At 46.4% G+C, this 16,077-nt stretch overlaps 1 protein-coding gene across 1 annotated transcript in view; it reads left to right on the forward strand.

Annotated features, from left to right (window-relative positions):
• Positions 1-16,077, forward strand: part of LOC120516645 (synapse differentiation-inducing gene protein 1) — an 81,633-nt gene that overhangs the window by 21,808 nt on the left and 43,748 nt on the right. The window contains exon 2 of the mRNA XM_039738460.1: positions 9,178-9,719. Coding sequence (XP_039594394.1) covers positions 9,240-9,719 — 480 coding nt within the window. The 5' untranslated portion in view covers positions 9,178-9,239. The remainder of the gene's footprint in view (positions 1-9,177; positions 9,720-16,077) is intronic.

A 16,077-nucleotide genomic window follows, 5' to 3' on the forward strand; every position in this document is an offset into this window, starting at 1 on the left:
CACACACTGCAGGTCATAAACTGAGCAAACGTTCAAAACCAAACGGCTGTCTTATCTTTAGCCAAAACTAAAATCAGAAAGCAAACAACAAAGTTGAGACGTAACAGCGAAATGTCTGACATTGGGTTGAAAAATAAGAAAGAGTGAAGCACACAGAAGTGAGGCAGCTTCATGTGGTGACTCTGATGAGGATCAGCACCACATACCCCGAGTCCTTCATCTCTGTCTGTGTCACCTGAGGTCTGATCACTGTGACGGACTGAGACACAAAGAGCCTTATGTACTTGGGGTCGGGGGCTGTGCCTGGCACTGGTACTCAGCCTAGCGAGGAGCAAACACACTTAATCCAGCAGTGAAAGCACAACATACAACGATTCTGTGCAGAACCAACAACGTATTTTCCTAATATTCTATAAAACACATGCGAGATGCAAATCCAGCTGAGGTGCCAATCAAGCAGTGGCATCAAAACGTGCATAAGAACACAAGAGGTCTGATAAACGAGTGCTGACAGTAAGCCTACTAGAAGGCTCAGTAGATACCTACTGGCCCACAGGACGGCTTCAAAAAATGATAACTGGCCGAGAGCAAAACAGCGGGCGTCATGTCGGCTTGAGTAGACCATTCAGTCTGCCAAGCTCATTTACAATACAGTCAGTCATCATCCAACCCGCTAAATCCTAACTACAGGGTCACAGGGGTCTGCTGGAGCCAATCCCAGCGTGCAAGGCAGGAACAAATCCTGGGCAGGGAACCAGCCCACTGTAGGGCACACACACACCCCGAAACACCAAGCGCACATTAGGGACAATTTAAGATCGCCAATCCACCTAACCTGCATGTCTTTGGACTGTGGGAGGAAACCCACGCAGACACGGGGAGAACATGCAGACTCCACAGGAAGTGAACCCGGGTCTCCTAACTGCGAGGCAGCAGCACTACCACTGTGCTACCCATTTACAATACAATACAATACAATTTATTTTTGCATAGCCCAAAATCACACAAGGAGTGCCATGGTGGGCTTTAACACGCCCTGCCTTTTGATTGCCCCCCAGCCTTGATTCTCTAATCAAAATATAACCCTCTTAGGGGCAAAAAATAGAAGAGGCCTTGGAAAAGGCAGTTCAAAGAGAGACCCCTTTTCCAGGTAGGCTGGGCATGCAGTGGGTGTCAAAAGAAAAAAGGGGGGTCCGTACAACACCATCCACAGAACAGAACACAAGTCATCCTCAATACGATACAATAGTGCAATAGAAATATTACAAGTACAAAGCAGAATTTAACAGTAGATGACATCCCATAATAAGACCCAGGTTTGTTTAGAGTCCTGGAGACCATCAAGCCACATCCCCTAATTGGCCATTCCACAGCTGGGCCAGCCAATCTGATGAAAGGACCCGTCTACCCCAAAATTCCAGTGATCCTCCATCAGGGATGACTTTAGGCAGGTGGGCATTGGCACCAAGTGGCACATTTGAGTACCGAGAACAGAAACAGAATAGGTGAGGGTTAGTAACAAATTCTAACTATCACGTTACTTCTGTTTTAGTGCTAATGACAGTCTGCACAGTTAATCAGCAGCTCTAGTCAGGGTGTGCTAAACTGAAGTCGCGAGTCTTCAGCCGGGATTTGAAAGCTGAGACTGAAGGGGCATCTCTTAAAGTAGCAGGCAGACGACTCCACAGTTTAGAGGGTCCTGTAACTAAAAGCTAAAACTGTTATTTTATTAATCCTTGGGATCATAAGCGGAGCACCATCTTGAGATCTTAATGTGCGCTTAGGTTTGTAAGTCATGATAAGTTCAGACAAGTAAGCAGGACCTCGGCCATTTAAGGAGGATTTGGAAATCTGCCCTAAGCTTGACTTGGTGCCAGTCTAAGGACGCGAGGACTGGAGTTATGTGTTGATATTTTCTTGTTCTTGTAATAATTCTTGCAGCAGCATTTTGGATTAACTAGAAGCTGTATAAAGGACTATTTAAACATCCAGTGAGCACCACATTGCAGTAGTCAATCCTACTAGAAACAGAAAATCGTTTGTTTATCTAATAGTTCATTTCTCTCAATATCTCATCCGGGTCCATCTTAAAGGGTGTCAGGGTCCCAACTTTAACTTCTCGTCTCGGTAGCTTGTTTCGATTTGCACAACTCTTTACGTGAAGAAGAGCTTCCTGGCTTCAATCCTAAAGGCACTTCCCCTTAATTTCCACGGATGTCCTCGAGTATGTGGAGTCACCCTTACGTTGAAAGGATTCTGCTGCATCTTCTTTATCGAGGCCTTTGAGGAATTTAAATACCTGGAGTAGGTGGTCATGGATTTTTAACCGATTGTCTGTGTGTTAAGTTTAGGAGGTGCGAGAGCAGAGCATCCCATAAACTTGGTGAGTCCAACTAAACCCCAGTAATACAGCAGCCAAGGAGGGAGATGGGAGAGGCGCTGGCTGCACTTCTTAATGTGTTAGGCTGCCATCCACAGTGACGATAACACCACAGCTGAAAAATGCAATGGCTGGTGGCCCCTGTGGCCTTACAGAAGACATCGAGCAGACTGTGTGCCACTTCAGGGGTCTGATAAAACAAATTGTGGGTCCGCTCACTTCTGCCTACGTGCTGGCAGTAAAGCTGCTCTTCACTAATCCGATCGATCCAAGTCTCACAGAGGAAGAGAAGCTTGAAGGCAGCCATTGATCCAGCAGCGAAGCAATTGTGTGGAGCACAGCAGCATGAAAGAGCAAAGCAAAGAACGTCCCGGGGTGTCCCTGTAGGACTCGGCGGCGGTGACTCTCTGACTTTCTGAGGAAAAGGAAAGACTTGAGGCACAGTGAATACTCGGAGGTGACAATGCCCAGTCAGCCACTACTTGGTCACTTGTCGGAGTCACAGGTTTTGTCCTTAAGCCGCTCACTTGACAGCTCGTGTTGTCTTTGATCTGCTCTTCTAATCTTTTGTCCAATGACTTTGATTTTCTCCTCTCCCTTCTTGCCTTCTTCTATCCACTCGTCCAGAAGTTTCCTTTTGATTCTCATAGTCCGTCATGTTTAGACCCTGGAGGGCTTCATTCCTGCCACTTTCTTAATCGGCAGCCAATTGCTGCTGCTGATGGAACAAACGTCTTTCGCCTTCATTTGAATTGTCTTTCCTTTTATGATTCGGAACCCTTAATTGTTTCAGTTCTTTTTTTACCCAGCAGTCAAACAATCATGAGAGGCAACGAGCCAGCCCTCTTCATCTGATGTGATGTGATTTTTATGGCTGTATTTGGCTAACATTTTAGCATCTTAGCATCCATCTGTCCCCCCATCCATCCACCCATCCACTCATCCCTCTATCCATCATCATGACTGCTTGTGGTTGTAGGTGAACTTCAAGCCTGGACCCTTTGCTCCCATCATTGTGTTCCACTTGGCTTTGCCATTCTGCATGATGTCACAGCTGGCAGGTCATCCATCTTCCATGCTTTTCTTCTTCTTCTTCTTCTTCTTCTTCTTCTTCTTCTTCTTCTCCCTTTCCCTTTCTTTACCCTTCCCTCTTCCACAGCCTTGCGAGTTTCCTCCGATATGGCCCGAGAATTGTCACTTTCCAGGCCGCGTTGCTTCCACTTCACTGACTCTTTGCAGCACCTTCTCCTTCCTGTCCATGTCCATCCATCTCATTTGTGGTGAAGCAGGTCAAGGTAGCTGTTTGTTGTTTCGTGTTATGGATTTGGGCTCAGCCTGTTTTAGCTCTTGTTGGTGCGGGGTGCGCACGTGAAGGCCTGTGCGAAGGTTAATTGGTGACCGGAGGTTGGCATCAGTGCTAAAATCAGCTGAATGTGAAGTAGAATGAAATGGAGCCAGGCCAGCATAGAGACGTTCATTTGTATTTGGAGTAGGGACGTGAGTGATCACTGGTGACAGAGGTAATAGAGAGGAGGACAAGGTGGGCAGCATCTGTCATGCTGATTAATCTGTGGAGAGCAGGACGGAGAGCTTGGGTGATGGCACCGTGAGGTGGATGTGCTCTCGTCAGCTGAATAGCAGAACAGCAGAGCAGGTGAGAGGAGGAGAAGCCACTGGGGCTGATTGGAGAGGGGAGGGTACCTACAGAGTGGCATCATACATGAAAGGGCAACGGGCCCGGGGGGCACTGCAGTGATCAGCAGTGCTGGCGGGTCTGTTAACTGTGCTGACCAGCAGAGGTGCCAGTTTGGGTCTGTGGTGACTGGTAGAGGTGCATTAGAGGAAACTCGCATTTGTCAGAAACTTTTGGATATCGTTTTCTTCAGACGGTGGGTTTATACCCTAAGTTATCCAGTGGGCTCATTTTATTTTTTCAACTATAGTTATGGTTTTCATTTTGATTTGTGATTTAGCCATCATAGTGCCACCATTTGGACAGTGCCATTGTTGATTCCTGTTGTTAGGAGTGAGTGTGTCCTCCAAGGTCGTGGCCTGTCAATCACGACACAATGGGATTAAATTTCACCCAGGGGGGCTACCCAGATTTCTATAACTTTCTAACTTGTTGTTCCTTGTTTGGTTCCTCTGGATTTTGAAGTCTCTGACTTATTCCTGATTTTGTCTCGTAATTCTTGGCTTTGGTTGTTGACTGACGTTCTTTTTCCTGGTTCTGACCTTTGCTCCTGGTTTGTCTTCACGTCGTCATCTTAAATCTCATGCCTGCTGGCATCACGTCACTGTGTAGACAAAGGCAGCGAAAGAGTAAACATTAGGACACTCTGGATGAGGACAGGCCATTCAGCCCAACAAAGCTCGCCAGTCCTCCCAACTCAACTCCCCCAAAGTAACATCAAGTCGAGTTTTGAAAGTCCCTAAAGTCTTACTGTCTACGATGAGAAAAGTCACAACACCAACTGGACTGTTCCAAGCAAATTCTTGAAAAAAACCCAATTGAAATCCGTTAAGTAGTCCTTCTCCACTTTAAGCCCCTCTGTGAACCCCCCACACACAGCCGTTAGTGGATTAGGAGGGATTGGGACCCCAAGGCTGTCTGAAAGGCATTTAAAGATTTTGGTCCAGAATGATGTTAATATGGCGCAGTTGGTTGAATCAACATCAAATTTCTCACAAAACTAAAGAAAACAGGCACAGAAACTTATGAAATGATAAACACAGTGGACGGGGATAACAGTTTGTCTCCCACACAAATTTTTGAGTGGCACAATCGTTTCAAGGAATGACAAGAAAATGTGGGAGACATTCAAGGCCTGGTCGCCCACGCTCGTCATCAGATTCTTTGAAATGATCGTACTGCTCTTTCTGGAAAGCAGTTGTTGACTGACATAAACTTTCCTGTCCTCCGTCGATCCTCCTCCCTGTTCACCCGATTTAGTGCCCTGTGATTGTTACTTGTTCCCGAAAATCAAAAGTGACCTGAAGGGAAGACATTTTTCTTCAATGGATGAAGTGAAGACAGAAACAGCGAGCCTGTTGCATAGCAAGACAACTTCCAGCACTGTTTCAGTCAATGGAAGATACGTACGGAGCGGAGTGGAGATCGGGAGGCTGGAATATATATTTTGTACTAATCCAGTTATTTTTGTGTCTCACCTCGTATTTGTGCCCATGTCCAGGTTTTCATCACTTGTATATTCACCACCCAGTAATAAAACTGAAAGTTAGGTAGTGCCGTGCCACCTTCAGCCTTTGTAGGGTTGCCCTTTGGACGTGTGGATGAGGTTATGGTTGAATCTAATTTCTTAAAAAATGATTTATTGATGTATATTGGGATGTTTTGAAATAAAAAGAGAAGCTTAGGAAGGACATTCATCTTGACCACTAGGGGGCTTCACCCCCTGCTCACTTCGCTTGCCAATCCCCCGTCCTGCGCTACACACCAGCAACGTTGCGTGTCTGCCACTCGTGTTTGTGGATTTCAATCTTTTAATTCTGGCGGATACGCCTCTTCATTGGTAAGACACACTACTTTTCCCTGATGGTAACATTAATTTTACGATCTACAAATCTCTGACTTAAAGTTTAACTCCAAACAACATCTCCATACTTCTGTCATATCATCGATGTCCGTATATTTGATTTCTTTTTGCTTTTACCTTTTCGTCAAGATGGCATTGAATTTTGATACCGTGTTTGGAATGACATCGTAACAACGCAATGTATAACTGCCCGTGAGTGAATATCGTTTCTTTCTCTTGTGGAACGTGGCCCGGACACAGACAGACGGACATCGTTTTGTCACCCAACACACATTCATTATATACAATATTTACACAAGTCAAGTGCACAACCCAGTGCCTCCAGCACCAATCCCCCAAAGTCCAGGCCTCACTCTCCAGTGCCTTCCTTCTGGCCGCCTCTACTCCTCTCTCTTGCTTCATCCTCTCCTCACCCGACTCCAGCCTCGAATGAAAGGAGGCGGCCCCCTTTATACTGGCCCGGATGGGCTCCAGCTGCTTCCCGGCACTCCTCCGCAGATACTCCCCTGTGTGGCGGAAGTGTCCCCAGTCTTCCTCCCCCAGAATTTCCTGGTGTGGTGGAAGTGCTGAGGTCCAGGGCTCTTCAGGGACCGGGGCGCCCCCTGGCGGTGACCACGGGCCCCTACAGGGTTGAGCTTCCAAGCTCTGCACCTGTGGCCCCCAGTGCAACTGGGCAGTCGCCCCCTCGTGGTCTGCCTCCTCCAGTCCTCCTGGGCGTCCCGGCTGGGTACCACCAAAGCCATCCGGCACACTCTCTACACGAACTGTGTCTGACAATCGCATTGACACAAATGAGCAAAGACTGAGCCGTGTGCGTGGCTGTAAATGTTTTAGATGTGGCCGCGACTTTTCCAAATCTCTTTGCATAAAGTCTTGTCTTGTGGGGCTTGAAATTTTCTCTCGTGGGATTTCACTTTCACCAAACAACAAATCTTTTAATTCTCGCAGATTCGCCTCTTCATTGGGAAGAAACACAACTTTTCCCCGATGGCAACATGAATTAGATGATCTACAATTTTCCGACTTTAAGGTGTAATTCCAAGCAATATATTCAATCTCTTTTCGCTGTTCTGCTACTTCACCGAGTAATAATTTCCGTTCATTTGCACTAATGCGATCTTTACTATCATTTTTTGAGACTTTCGAATTGTCCTGCTTCCACTATCTCTAACCTGCTCTGCACGTGCATCTCACCAACATTTTTGAATTCTTTACGATGTTCTACTTTGTCATCTACTCTTTGTCTTTTATTTCTGGTTAAATCTCTTGGCTCAAAGTCTTCTCTCGCAGGACGTGAAAGTGTCTCTCTGAGAAAGTCACGTCTCGTCTCTCTTTCCAAGATTTTTTTATTATAATAGAGAGATGTTAATTCTTCCAGCTGCGGTGGGCTGACGCCTTGCCCGGGGGTTTGTTTCCTGCCTTGCGCACTGTGTTGGCTGGGATTGGCTCCAGCAGACCCATGTGACCCTGTAGTTAGGATATAGTGGGTTGGATAATGGATGGATGGATGGATGGATAATTCGTCCAGCTAAAGTGAGATGAAGGGTAGACCATCTATGCACGTCTTGCTAAATTTATTCATGCAGATGGGGAAATTTTATTGATGAAGAGCTTTAAGTTTACTTGTGATGTTGACCCCTCGGCATTTAAACTGATCTGTGATGATAAAAAGGAAGGTGTCCGATCTAATATTGGGTGCTGGAGAGTTCACTGGGAAGAGCGCACTTTTAGTCAGATGAACTCTTTTGTAATTCTCTTAGTGCTGTTTGGACCGCAGGCTCAGTGTTTTGTGGCTCTGATATCTACAGTATCATATCATCGGCACAGAGACACGTTTTCTGTTTGGTCTTCCTTTCCACAAAAGGGAAACAGGAAGAGATGGCGTGACCACACAGTGCCCTCTGGTGGCCCCAGGTAGCATTGTCATTAACTACGCCCACCAGTTGTTCCCAAGCACTTGCGCGTGACAAAGTATTTCCTACGGGCCTGACTTTGGTTTTCAGTTCATTTCAAGTTCCCAATTATTATCCTTCGTTTTCAGTTTGTGGTGTTCGGAGCTTTGCAGTTTTTCTTTCCTTAACTCTTAATATTTCTACGTGAGATAGATTTTGTTCATTGCCGGTTGCCTTCTTCAAGTTCTTTGTTCATCGATGATTCAGCTTCACGGTGATTTATCATCCATCCATCCATCATCCAACCCGCTATATCCTAACTACAGGGTCACATGGGTCTGCTGGAGCCAATCCCAGCCAGCACAGGGCGCAAGGCAGGAAACAAACCCCGGGCAGGGTGCCAGCCCACCACAGGTGATTTATCATTTGATGGCAATTTTGTTCTCCTTTTTCCTCAAGTATTCTGGGTTTCCTTATTAAGTTAATTACTAATTTCTTTAATGAATTGGAATTGTTCCCAAGTCCGCCTTATCCTCTTGATGTCTTCCTGTCTGATGTGTTTCTTCTTCATAAATATTTTTATCTTCTGCGTGTTTCATTTTTTATTGCTTCTTCTTCAGATTCTTTAAGGCTGTCATAAAAGAGCCAAAGAAGGAGAGGACTAAGACCAGGAAATGGGAGCGGGTCGAAGATTAAAGTGAAAGTCGTTACCGTAAGGGTAAAGAAATAAAAAAGAAACAAACCTGAAAAATCATTAGAAGGAAAACTCGGCGCAAAAAAGGACGTGCGAGAAAAAATCGTATGTAGAAAATCAGAATAAAATGGCGTGACACGTCGAAAAAGTTTGATCTTTTTTTATATAAACCCAGGAAATGAAATCCACGTTGTGCCTGTCTATGACGTGTCGCACTAATGTCACATCACACAAAGACACGCCCCCTCGATGGCCGATTCGCTAGAATGCAAAACAATTTTATTGCAATTGTGATATTTGAAACAGAAGCGAGTTGATGCTTTAACCGTGAAGTCACTGCTGAGGTCCCAAAGATTGGGTTTTCTGGTCATTGTGCTGTCCCTTCTTGTGGACACCCTGCAGGTGACTTTGTGCGCTCAGTTTGTGACATTGTCCTCTATTGGTTTCTCTGGTCACTTCCTCTGATCTCCTTGTGTCATTTTCCCGTCAAGTGACAGCTTTGTCTCATGTAAATTCAATTTCACATTCGTGTTGTTTGCTCCCTCATTCATGACAAGCCAGGTGGGCTTTGGTCTCCTCCGCCACTCCAGTCCTCTTGTATTGTCTGTTCTTCTGCACTCTTGCTGATCTTTCCTTTGTTCTTTGCTTTTCCAGAAAGTCGCTCCCTAATGAACCCAAGTGGAACCCTATGAGCAACCAGAGAGGGGGTCAGAAGGATGGAGGGCTTCATGGACCAGAACAGCATTTCTGTTCCCAAAAGTGACGCAGAAGCTGGACGGAGGAATGGCCTCATCAACACTCGAAACTTAATGGTGGAAACGAAAGATGGCCTGGTGTCGGTGTACTCCGCCCCACAGTACCAGGGGCGCGTGGTGGTCAACGTGTCCCCAAAGAGCTCGGTGGACAGCGGTGTCAAGCACCCGTCCCCACAGCTCCTGAACCCGAGCACGCTGCCTCAAACGATGGACTCCCGCTATCGGCCCAACATCATCCTCTACTCGGAGAACATGCTGAAGACCTGGAGCGAGGGCGTGAGCGCCGACTGCTGTGAAACGACTTTCATCGAGGACATCTCACCTACCAAAGAAGCCTTAGGGTTCCCCGAGGGCAGATTTATTGAACTTTCAGGGGACGACGCCAAGATACAGACGCTCTCCTATGACATCGATGAGGAGGATGAGTTCCAGGAGCTGGAGGTCAGTGCCGCTTCGCCGACAGCTCGCTCACTGGGTGGGTCAATGAGGTGCTGGTCGTTTTACTGTTAGCCAAGTGGGCCACAGAGCTCATTGAAGTCGCCATTTAGGTCTGTGTGGTCCGTCAGTTTCTCGTCCCCTCATCTGTCTGTTTTTGGGGGTCTGGGGTGGAACATATTGTCTCAGCAAAGGGCCCAAGGCAGGAACCAACTCAGGAGAGGATGCCACTTACCCATAAAGAGTTCATTTGAAATCACCAATCTGCCCACCTACCTAAACCTTAATAAGGTGCACACGGGGAGAACAGCCATCTATTCAATTCAGTTCAGGGTCACTGGGGGCAATGGAACCTGTTCTGGTTACACTGGGCATCAGAGAGAAACCAGCCCTGGACCGGGCGCCACTCGATCAAGGTGCCCACACTTGCACACTGTCACATTCCCATGATCCTCAGTCAATCTCACTTGTGATAAAGAAGGAAATGAAAGTACCTTTGACACAAGGAGAACATGTAAACACCGCACAGCCAATGATTTGAACCCCTGCACCGCTGCTCCGTTCACTTCCATCCTTCCATTCCTTCTCACTCCACGTCCTCAATACTAGAAGTTTGTTTACAAATGCAGACATTGGTCTCCGTTTCTTCTGCAACAGCCCAAGATTGGCGTTAGGGGGTGGCAAGGGGGCGACCACCTCAGGCCCCACGCCTAAGGGGGCCCCGCTTTTGAGGTCCACGTGTCCCGTTCGAGCGGATTTGTCAAGTTATCTTCTCCAGCATATATTTGAGATTGTCGTCTCTGAACCTGGAAACCGGCGAGAGATTTCATGATGATGCCTCTACGTTACTTTCACACTTCCTGTCGAAACACTGAAACTCACATTTTACTTGTAGGCCATAAACATGTCTGAATATTAATGCACAAAAACATGACATGACATCAACGTGAATTGTGACGATGACGTCCTGCATATCGAGATTTGGGTCCTTTTTCGAGAAGAGGCCCTGCTTATTTCCACATGACGTCGTGATATTGTCACAAATTATGAATGGCACTTTTTAAATCGATTATATCGTTAAATTTTGATAAAGCCCGCAAGTTATTTTGCAAACATTTAGCTGAATATTGTAATGAGAAAATCCGGTGTATGTTAGCGTTATTTTTATTAAATTCGCCCTCAAGTCCACACATCGCGGTAACAGCGTTTGACATAACCGTCCCCACGTGAAGAACACACACACCATCATACACACCCCTCCGCACCCCCCGACAGCCACCTCTGACACTACCCCAGTGTTTTTAAGCCCCGAAAATGAAGACATTTCTACGTATATTTCTGAAATCACAAGCTCATCTTTCCAGTGTGGATGGATGGAGACGTGAAGCCTTGAAAACGCAGACAGTAACTGCGCTCTGATTTGTTTGGCCCCACATTAAAAGAAGCTCGTCCTCCCCAGGCAGGTGAGTGGAGGTGAAGGAACGAACAAACAAAAGGGACGGAAAGGTAAAGGCAGCGAGTGATCTCTGGGGTTTAAAAGGAAGAAAACAAAGAATAAAAGGCTTCTTCCTCGAACCTGGGACTGAGACTGCCCCCTAGTGGCCACGCTTGTGATATTCCTGGTTCTGTTTTGTAGACGTATTTTTGACTTTCATTTTTCTCTCACGTCTTGTTCGTGATTTCCCAGTTTTGACCGTTTTGCTGTTTGATGCCCATCTCCTGGTTCTTCCTTTAAAATGCGTTGCCAGCCTCGCTGACAGAACAGCTGACTTCAGGTGGAGCAGAATCCAAAAGCATCAGATAGAACAAAACAAAATATCCACAAATATATCAAGAAGCTCAACAAGAGGGAGGATTACCATCAACCCCTGGCTTGTGAACAAAAAGAGCAATAACAAATCTTTATAAATCGAAATTTAGTCACAAAATCAAACATTTGGAAAGAACACTCGACAGGGCAAAAAACAGGAAAAAGATTTTGCCTAAAAAAGCAATCCACAGGTAACATCTCCCAATACACAATTCATGGGCTGAATTCAAGGAAACAAAGCAATCATTTCATAAAAGAAAAAAAAAAAACAGTAAATCTGAACGGAAAGCGATACTCATAGATGTTCTGCCGAAGCAGAATGATTTTTATTTCAGGACCATAACAAGAGTACAGCCCAGGGACAAAACCAAAGAGACAAACCGATCTTTTACCAAGACAGAAATGTGACACAGGAATCAGAATCAGAAACTGGAAGAACAAAAATACTGAGAGGCGCACGTTAAGTCTTCTAGTTTATTCCAAAAATCAGATACCCAAACAGCACATAAATGACTTTTTTTGATGAGCCGCACCGATGATGTCATATGAGAACTCCCCTAGGGACTTCTGGGAGGCTGCCTTGACAACAGCCAACGCGAAAGTCACAAAACGGTGCCACCCATCCCTGGTCAAAATGGTTTGGTGATAAGACACTAAATAATGACAACTTAGTCAGAAACAAAGATTTAACGGTTTAATCAAATTCCTCGACCTCAGAAACCTCAGAATAGCCATCAAGAAATCCCAAAAATACCTCAGAAAGTGTAAAAAAAAAATAATCATAAAGAACACCAAGGACAATAAGAGAAACTCCACAATGAATGAATGAATGATCTCCTTCTCCTGAGCCTTCTCAACAGACTGAAATAGCCAGACGGAGGGAGGGCCCAGGTCATGTGACATCAGGGAGATGCAGAAGTAAACGTAAGGAGACAATACTCGATTAACCAATAATAAAGAAAATCAACAGAAAACACATGAAAAATAGTAAGACAAAGACAGCAATAAGGCACAATATTTTGGAGAGGTGGGGTCCGAGGGTGACCCTATCTTAGACCCCCAGTTCCCATACTGTTACTACACCGTCGTGGGTGACTGCTATTAAAGTTCAATATTTCCTCCTTTCATTTACAGCTCCAACCCCGATGCCCAGAAATCTGAGCAGAATCCAAACATGACTGTTGGCAAATTAACCCTTAAACTGCCACATACTTGGTCGGTTTAATGCATCCCCTGGAAGCCAAATACTTTTTTGCAGCACTTTTTAAGGAAGTGTCACAATTCACCCAGAAAAAGTGACATTTTAATGGAACACATACTGTATGTATTATTCAGGCAAAGAGGATCATAATTACTGTAACCCTGACGACCAATGAACTGTAAAAGCTATTAAAAAATAAACGACTGCAACAATCTACAGTATTACGATATGTACAAGGTGCAAGTGACGCCATCGATGACATTCAGTAAATCACCAAGCCGCCTGCTCTTGAACTGGCTGCACGCAGAAGCCCACACTGACAGGCCAGTCTAGTGTAGCGGCTGAATCCATTCATTAGGGGGCGCCAGTGGTCACGAGCTGGCTGCTCAATGAATGTACGGCACAGCCTGATCAGCTCCGGCGTGCTGGCAGATTGCACTGGGATCGGACTGTAGCAGGTTCCTGCAGTTTCAGGGTTAAAACGAATCCAGCTGGGATAATAAGCAGCCCATCCTGCTAAGACCACCAGGTGGCTCTCTGTCTTTGTAGGCTGACTGGCCTCCTGCTTGTATTATCTAACACTCAACTTTCTCTCTTTCCTGATTTGTCAGTCCACCCTGAGGATGTGGTATGAGGGGGAGATTTGGGGGCATTCAGCTCTGGTTTACATCAGCTTGTTACCCCCAAAGGGCCAGCAGTAAATCTCCGCTCGGCTCTGAGGGGCAGACAACTCAGATCTGTGTGTGTGTTTGCTACTCGGTGGCTAAGCAGCCGATTTGGACACAGCCGTCCGCAGACTGGCATGCAGATGAACCTCAGAGAGGCTGGACCCTAACTTTGTAGACCACGAGAATCTCCGTTCACAGGTGTACCTGCTTCCCTACGTGGTAATAACAGAGCAGTAATCCTGTCGCTTGAAGGGCCCCGGTGAAATGCGCTCAGACCCCATTCTCTGTGTTTTGTCTTTCAACGCTCTGCTGCTTTGCAAATCAATGAGCTCCGCTGGACGGGCAGACGCTGCTGAATTGACACTTCTGTCAAAGGGATTTGAGGAGAGCCTAATGGCATCTGCAGGTTCAATCAAATTCTGAAACCTCTGAGCAAACCGCTCCGGCAGCAGTTCCAGTTGTTTTTTTTTTTTGCACAAGCAAGTCTTTTGGGGAGCCGGGATCTGACGAGCTTCTTTTAATTTTTTTTTTGGATTCTGATCCAGTTTTCTCCTCTGAAATCGAATCTCCAACTCTTGACGCTGCCGCACAAATCATGGATGAGATTTCTCTTTCCCTTTCCCTGTAGTCTGGAATTGAACTCACTGATGTGCTGCTGAGTGAGACTGGTGAGAAACCACACAACATCTCTTTATGCGTAGTGGACGTCGTGATATTCAGAGCACAACTGGAAAGGAAACCCCTCAGCACTCGGCCTCTGCTCAGTCACCTCACTTCGGGATGACCTGACACGGCGCTGCTTTCGTCCCAAACTCTTTGACATTGTCGGTGATTTAGAGAGCGAATGATGTTTATGGTGGGCGCCACAACTGCCAAGACCTGAGCTTTTCCACAGCATGCTTGCTGACGGCTGATGGCTGATGTCAACCAACTGGTTTCAGAATGGCCATCGACAACAACAACAGCATTTATTTCTGTAGCACAGTCTCATACAAATGGCATAGTTCAAAGTGCTTCACAATATCCATCCATCCATCCATTATCCAACCCACTATATCCTAACTACGGGGTCACAGGGGTCTGCTGCAGCCAATCCCAGCCAACACAGGGCGCAAGGCAGGAAACAAACCCCAGGCAGGGTGCCAGCCCACCGCAGGGCACACACACACTAGGGACAATTTAGGATCGCCAATGCACCTGACCTGCATGTCTTTGGGAGGAAACCACTCAGACACGGGGAGAACAAGTAAACTCCAGGCAGGGAGAACCCGGGAAGCGAACCCTTAAGGGTCTCCTAACTGCAAGGCAGCAGCGCTGGAAAAGTTTATATGAAAAAAAAGTAAGATTAGGTAATACAAAGCAAAAAAAAAAAAATAATAATAATAATAATAATAAAAAAAACTCAACAGGGCCGGAAAAAAAAAACAAAACAAAATCTGCAGGGGTTCCAAGGCCACGAGACCACCTGTCCAGCCCACCGGGCGTTCTACTCTACATAAAGGATCTCAATCAGATCTCATGGCTCCTTCAGGCTACTATGGGAATATTACTGTAATGCTAAAGTGAGGGCTGCTGCTGAGAAGACAGTTAAAAACAATTACACCATGGAGGACCCAACGGGCATCTGATTTAAAAAAAAGAGAGCTGAGCAGAAATGGGGAAAAGCTAAATTGATAGTCGACTATGAAATACTGAAGGCTAAAATAATGGAAAATAACAACATAATCCATCTGGAGAGGCTGCGCCACGTCTCTCAAATTATAAATCATAATGCCGGTAATCCAAGAGTCAATGGAGGCTCTGATCGGGGGTCTCGAGAGACGGAGCGAGGAGTCCGAGTGTCTGGGCTTGTGAGGGTCCTGATAAAAACCAAGAGCCAGGACTTTAATGACCTCTCGGGCACGGCCATCTGCGGCGTGTCTGTCTGCGGAGAGAGTGCCTGCTCCGTCGAGAGGTTTACTTACCTGGGCAGTGACAGTTATGTGACTCTGGTGACTCTTCCTATAAAGTCAGTAGACGGATTGGGAGAGCATAGGGGGTCATGAGGTCATTGGCAGGTGGTTGTGTGGTTCTCTGGATATATCTGCAAAAGGGTGAAGGTCCAAGTCTTTACCTGCTTGTGAAACATGGACGCCATCCAGTGACCTGAAACGAAGACTGGACTCCTTGATGTGTGTTTCTTCAGAGGGTCCTCAGGTACCACTGGCTTGACTTTGTGTTGCTCATGGAGTCCCAAATGAGGCACATGACCTGCAGTGTGAGGAAATGTCACTCAGTTATGGCACTACAGCCATGTGGAGTGATTACCCGAGGGTGATGCAGCTTGCAGGACTCTCATTTTTGGAGCAGGCCAAGGGGACGCCCACGTTACACCTGGCTGCAGCAGATAGAGGACCATTTCAAGAGGGTGGGACTGGACCACAAGTCTGCCTGGGGAGCTGCCAACCAGGATCCTGAGCTGTTTCATCATGTGGTGGGTGCGCCAACGTGCTGTGCCAGTGCCTGCTCCCCAACCCGACCTGACCTGGTGCTTCCTGCTTTTGAGACATGGACACTATCCAGTGACCTGAGATGAAGACTGGACTCCTTCATGTGTGTCTCTTCAGAGGGTCTTTGGATCCCACTGGCTTGACTTTGTGTTGCTCATGGAGTCCCAAATGATCTGCAGTGTGAGGAAATGTCACT

This window comes from Polypterus senegalus, chromosome 16, assembly GCF_016835505.1.
Source record: "Polypterus senegalus isolate Bchr_013 chromosome 16, ASM1683550v1, whole genome shotgun sequence".
NCBI classification, from domain to species: domain Eukaryota; kingdom Metazoa; phylum Chordata; class Cladistia; order Polypteriformes; family Polypteridae; genus Polypterus; species Polypterus senegalus.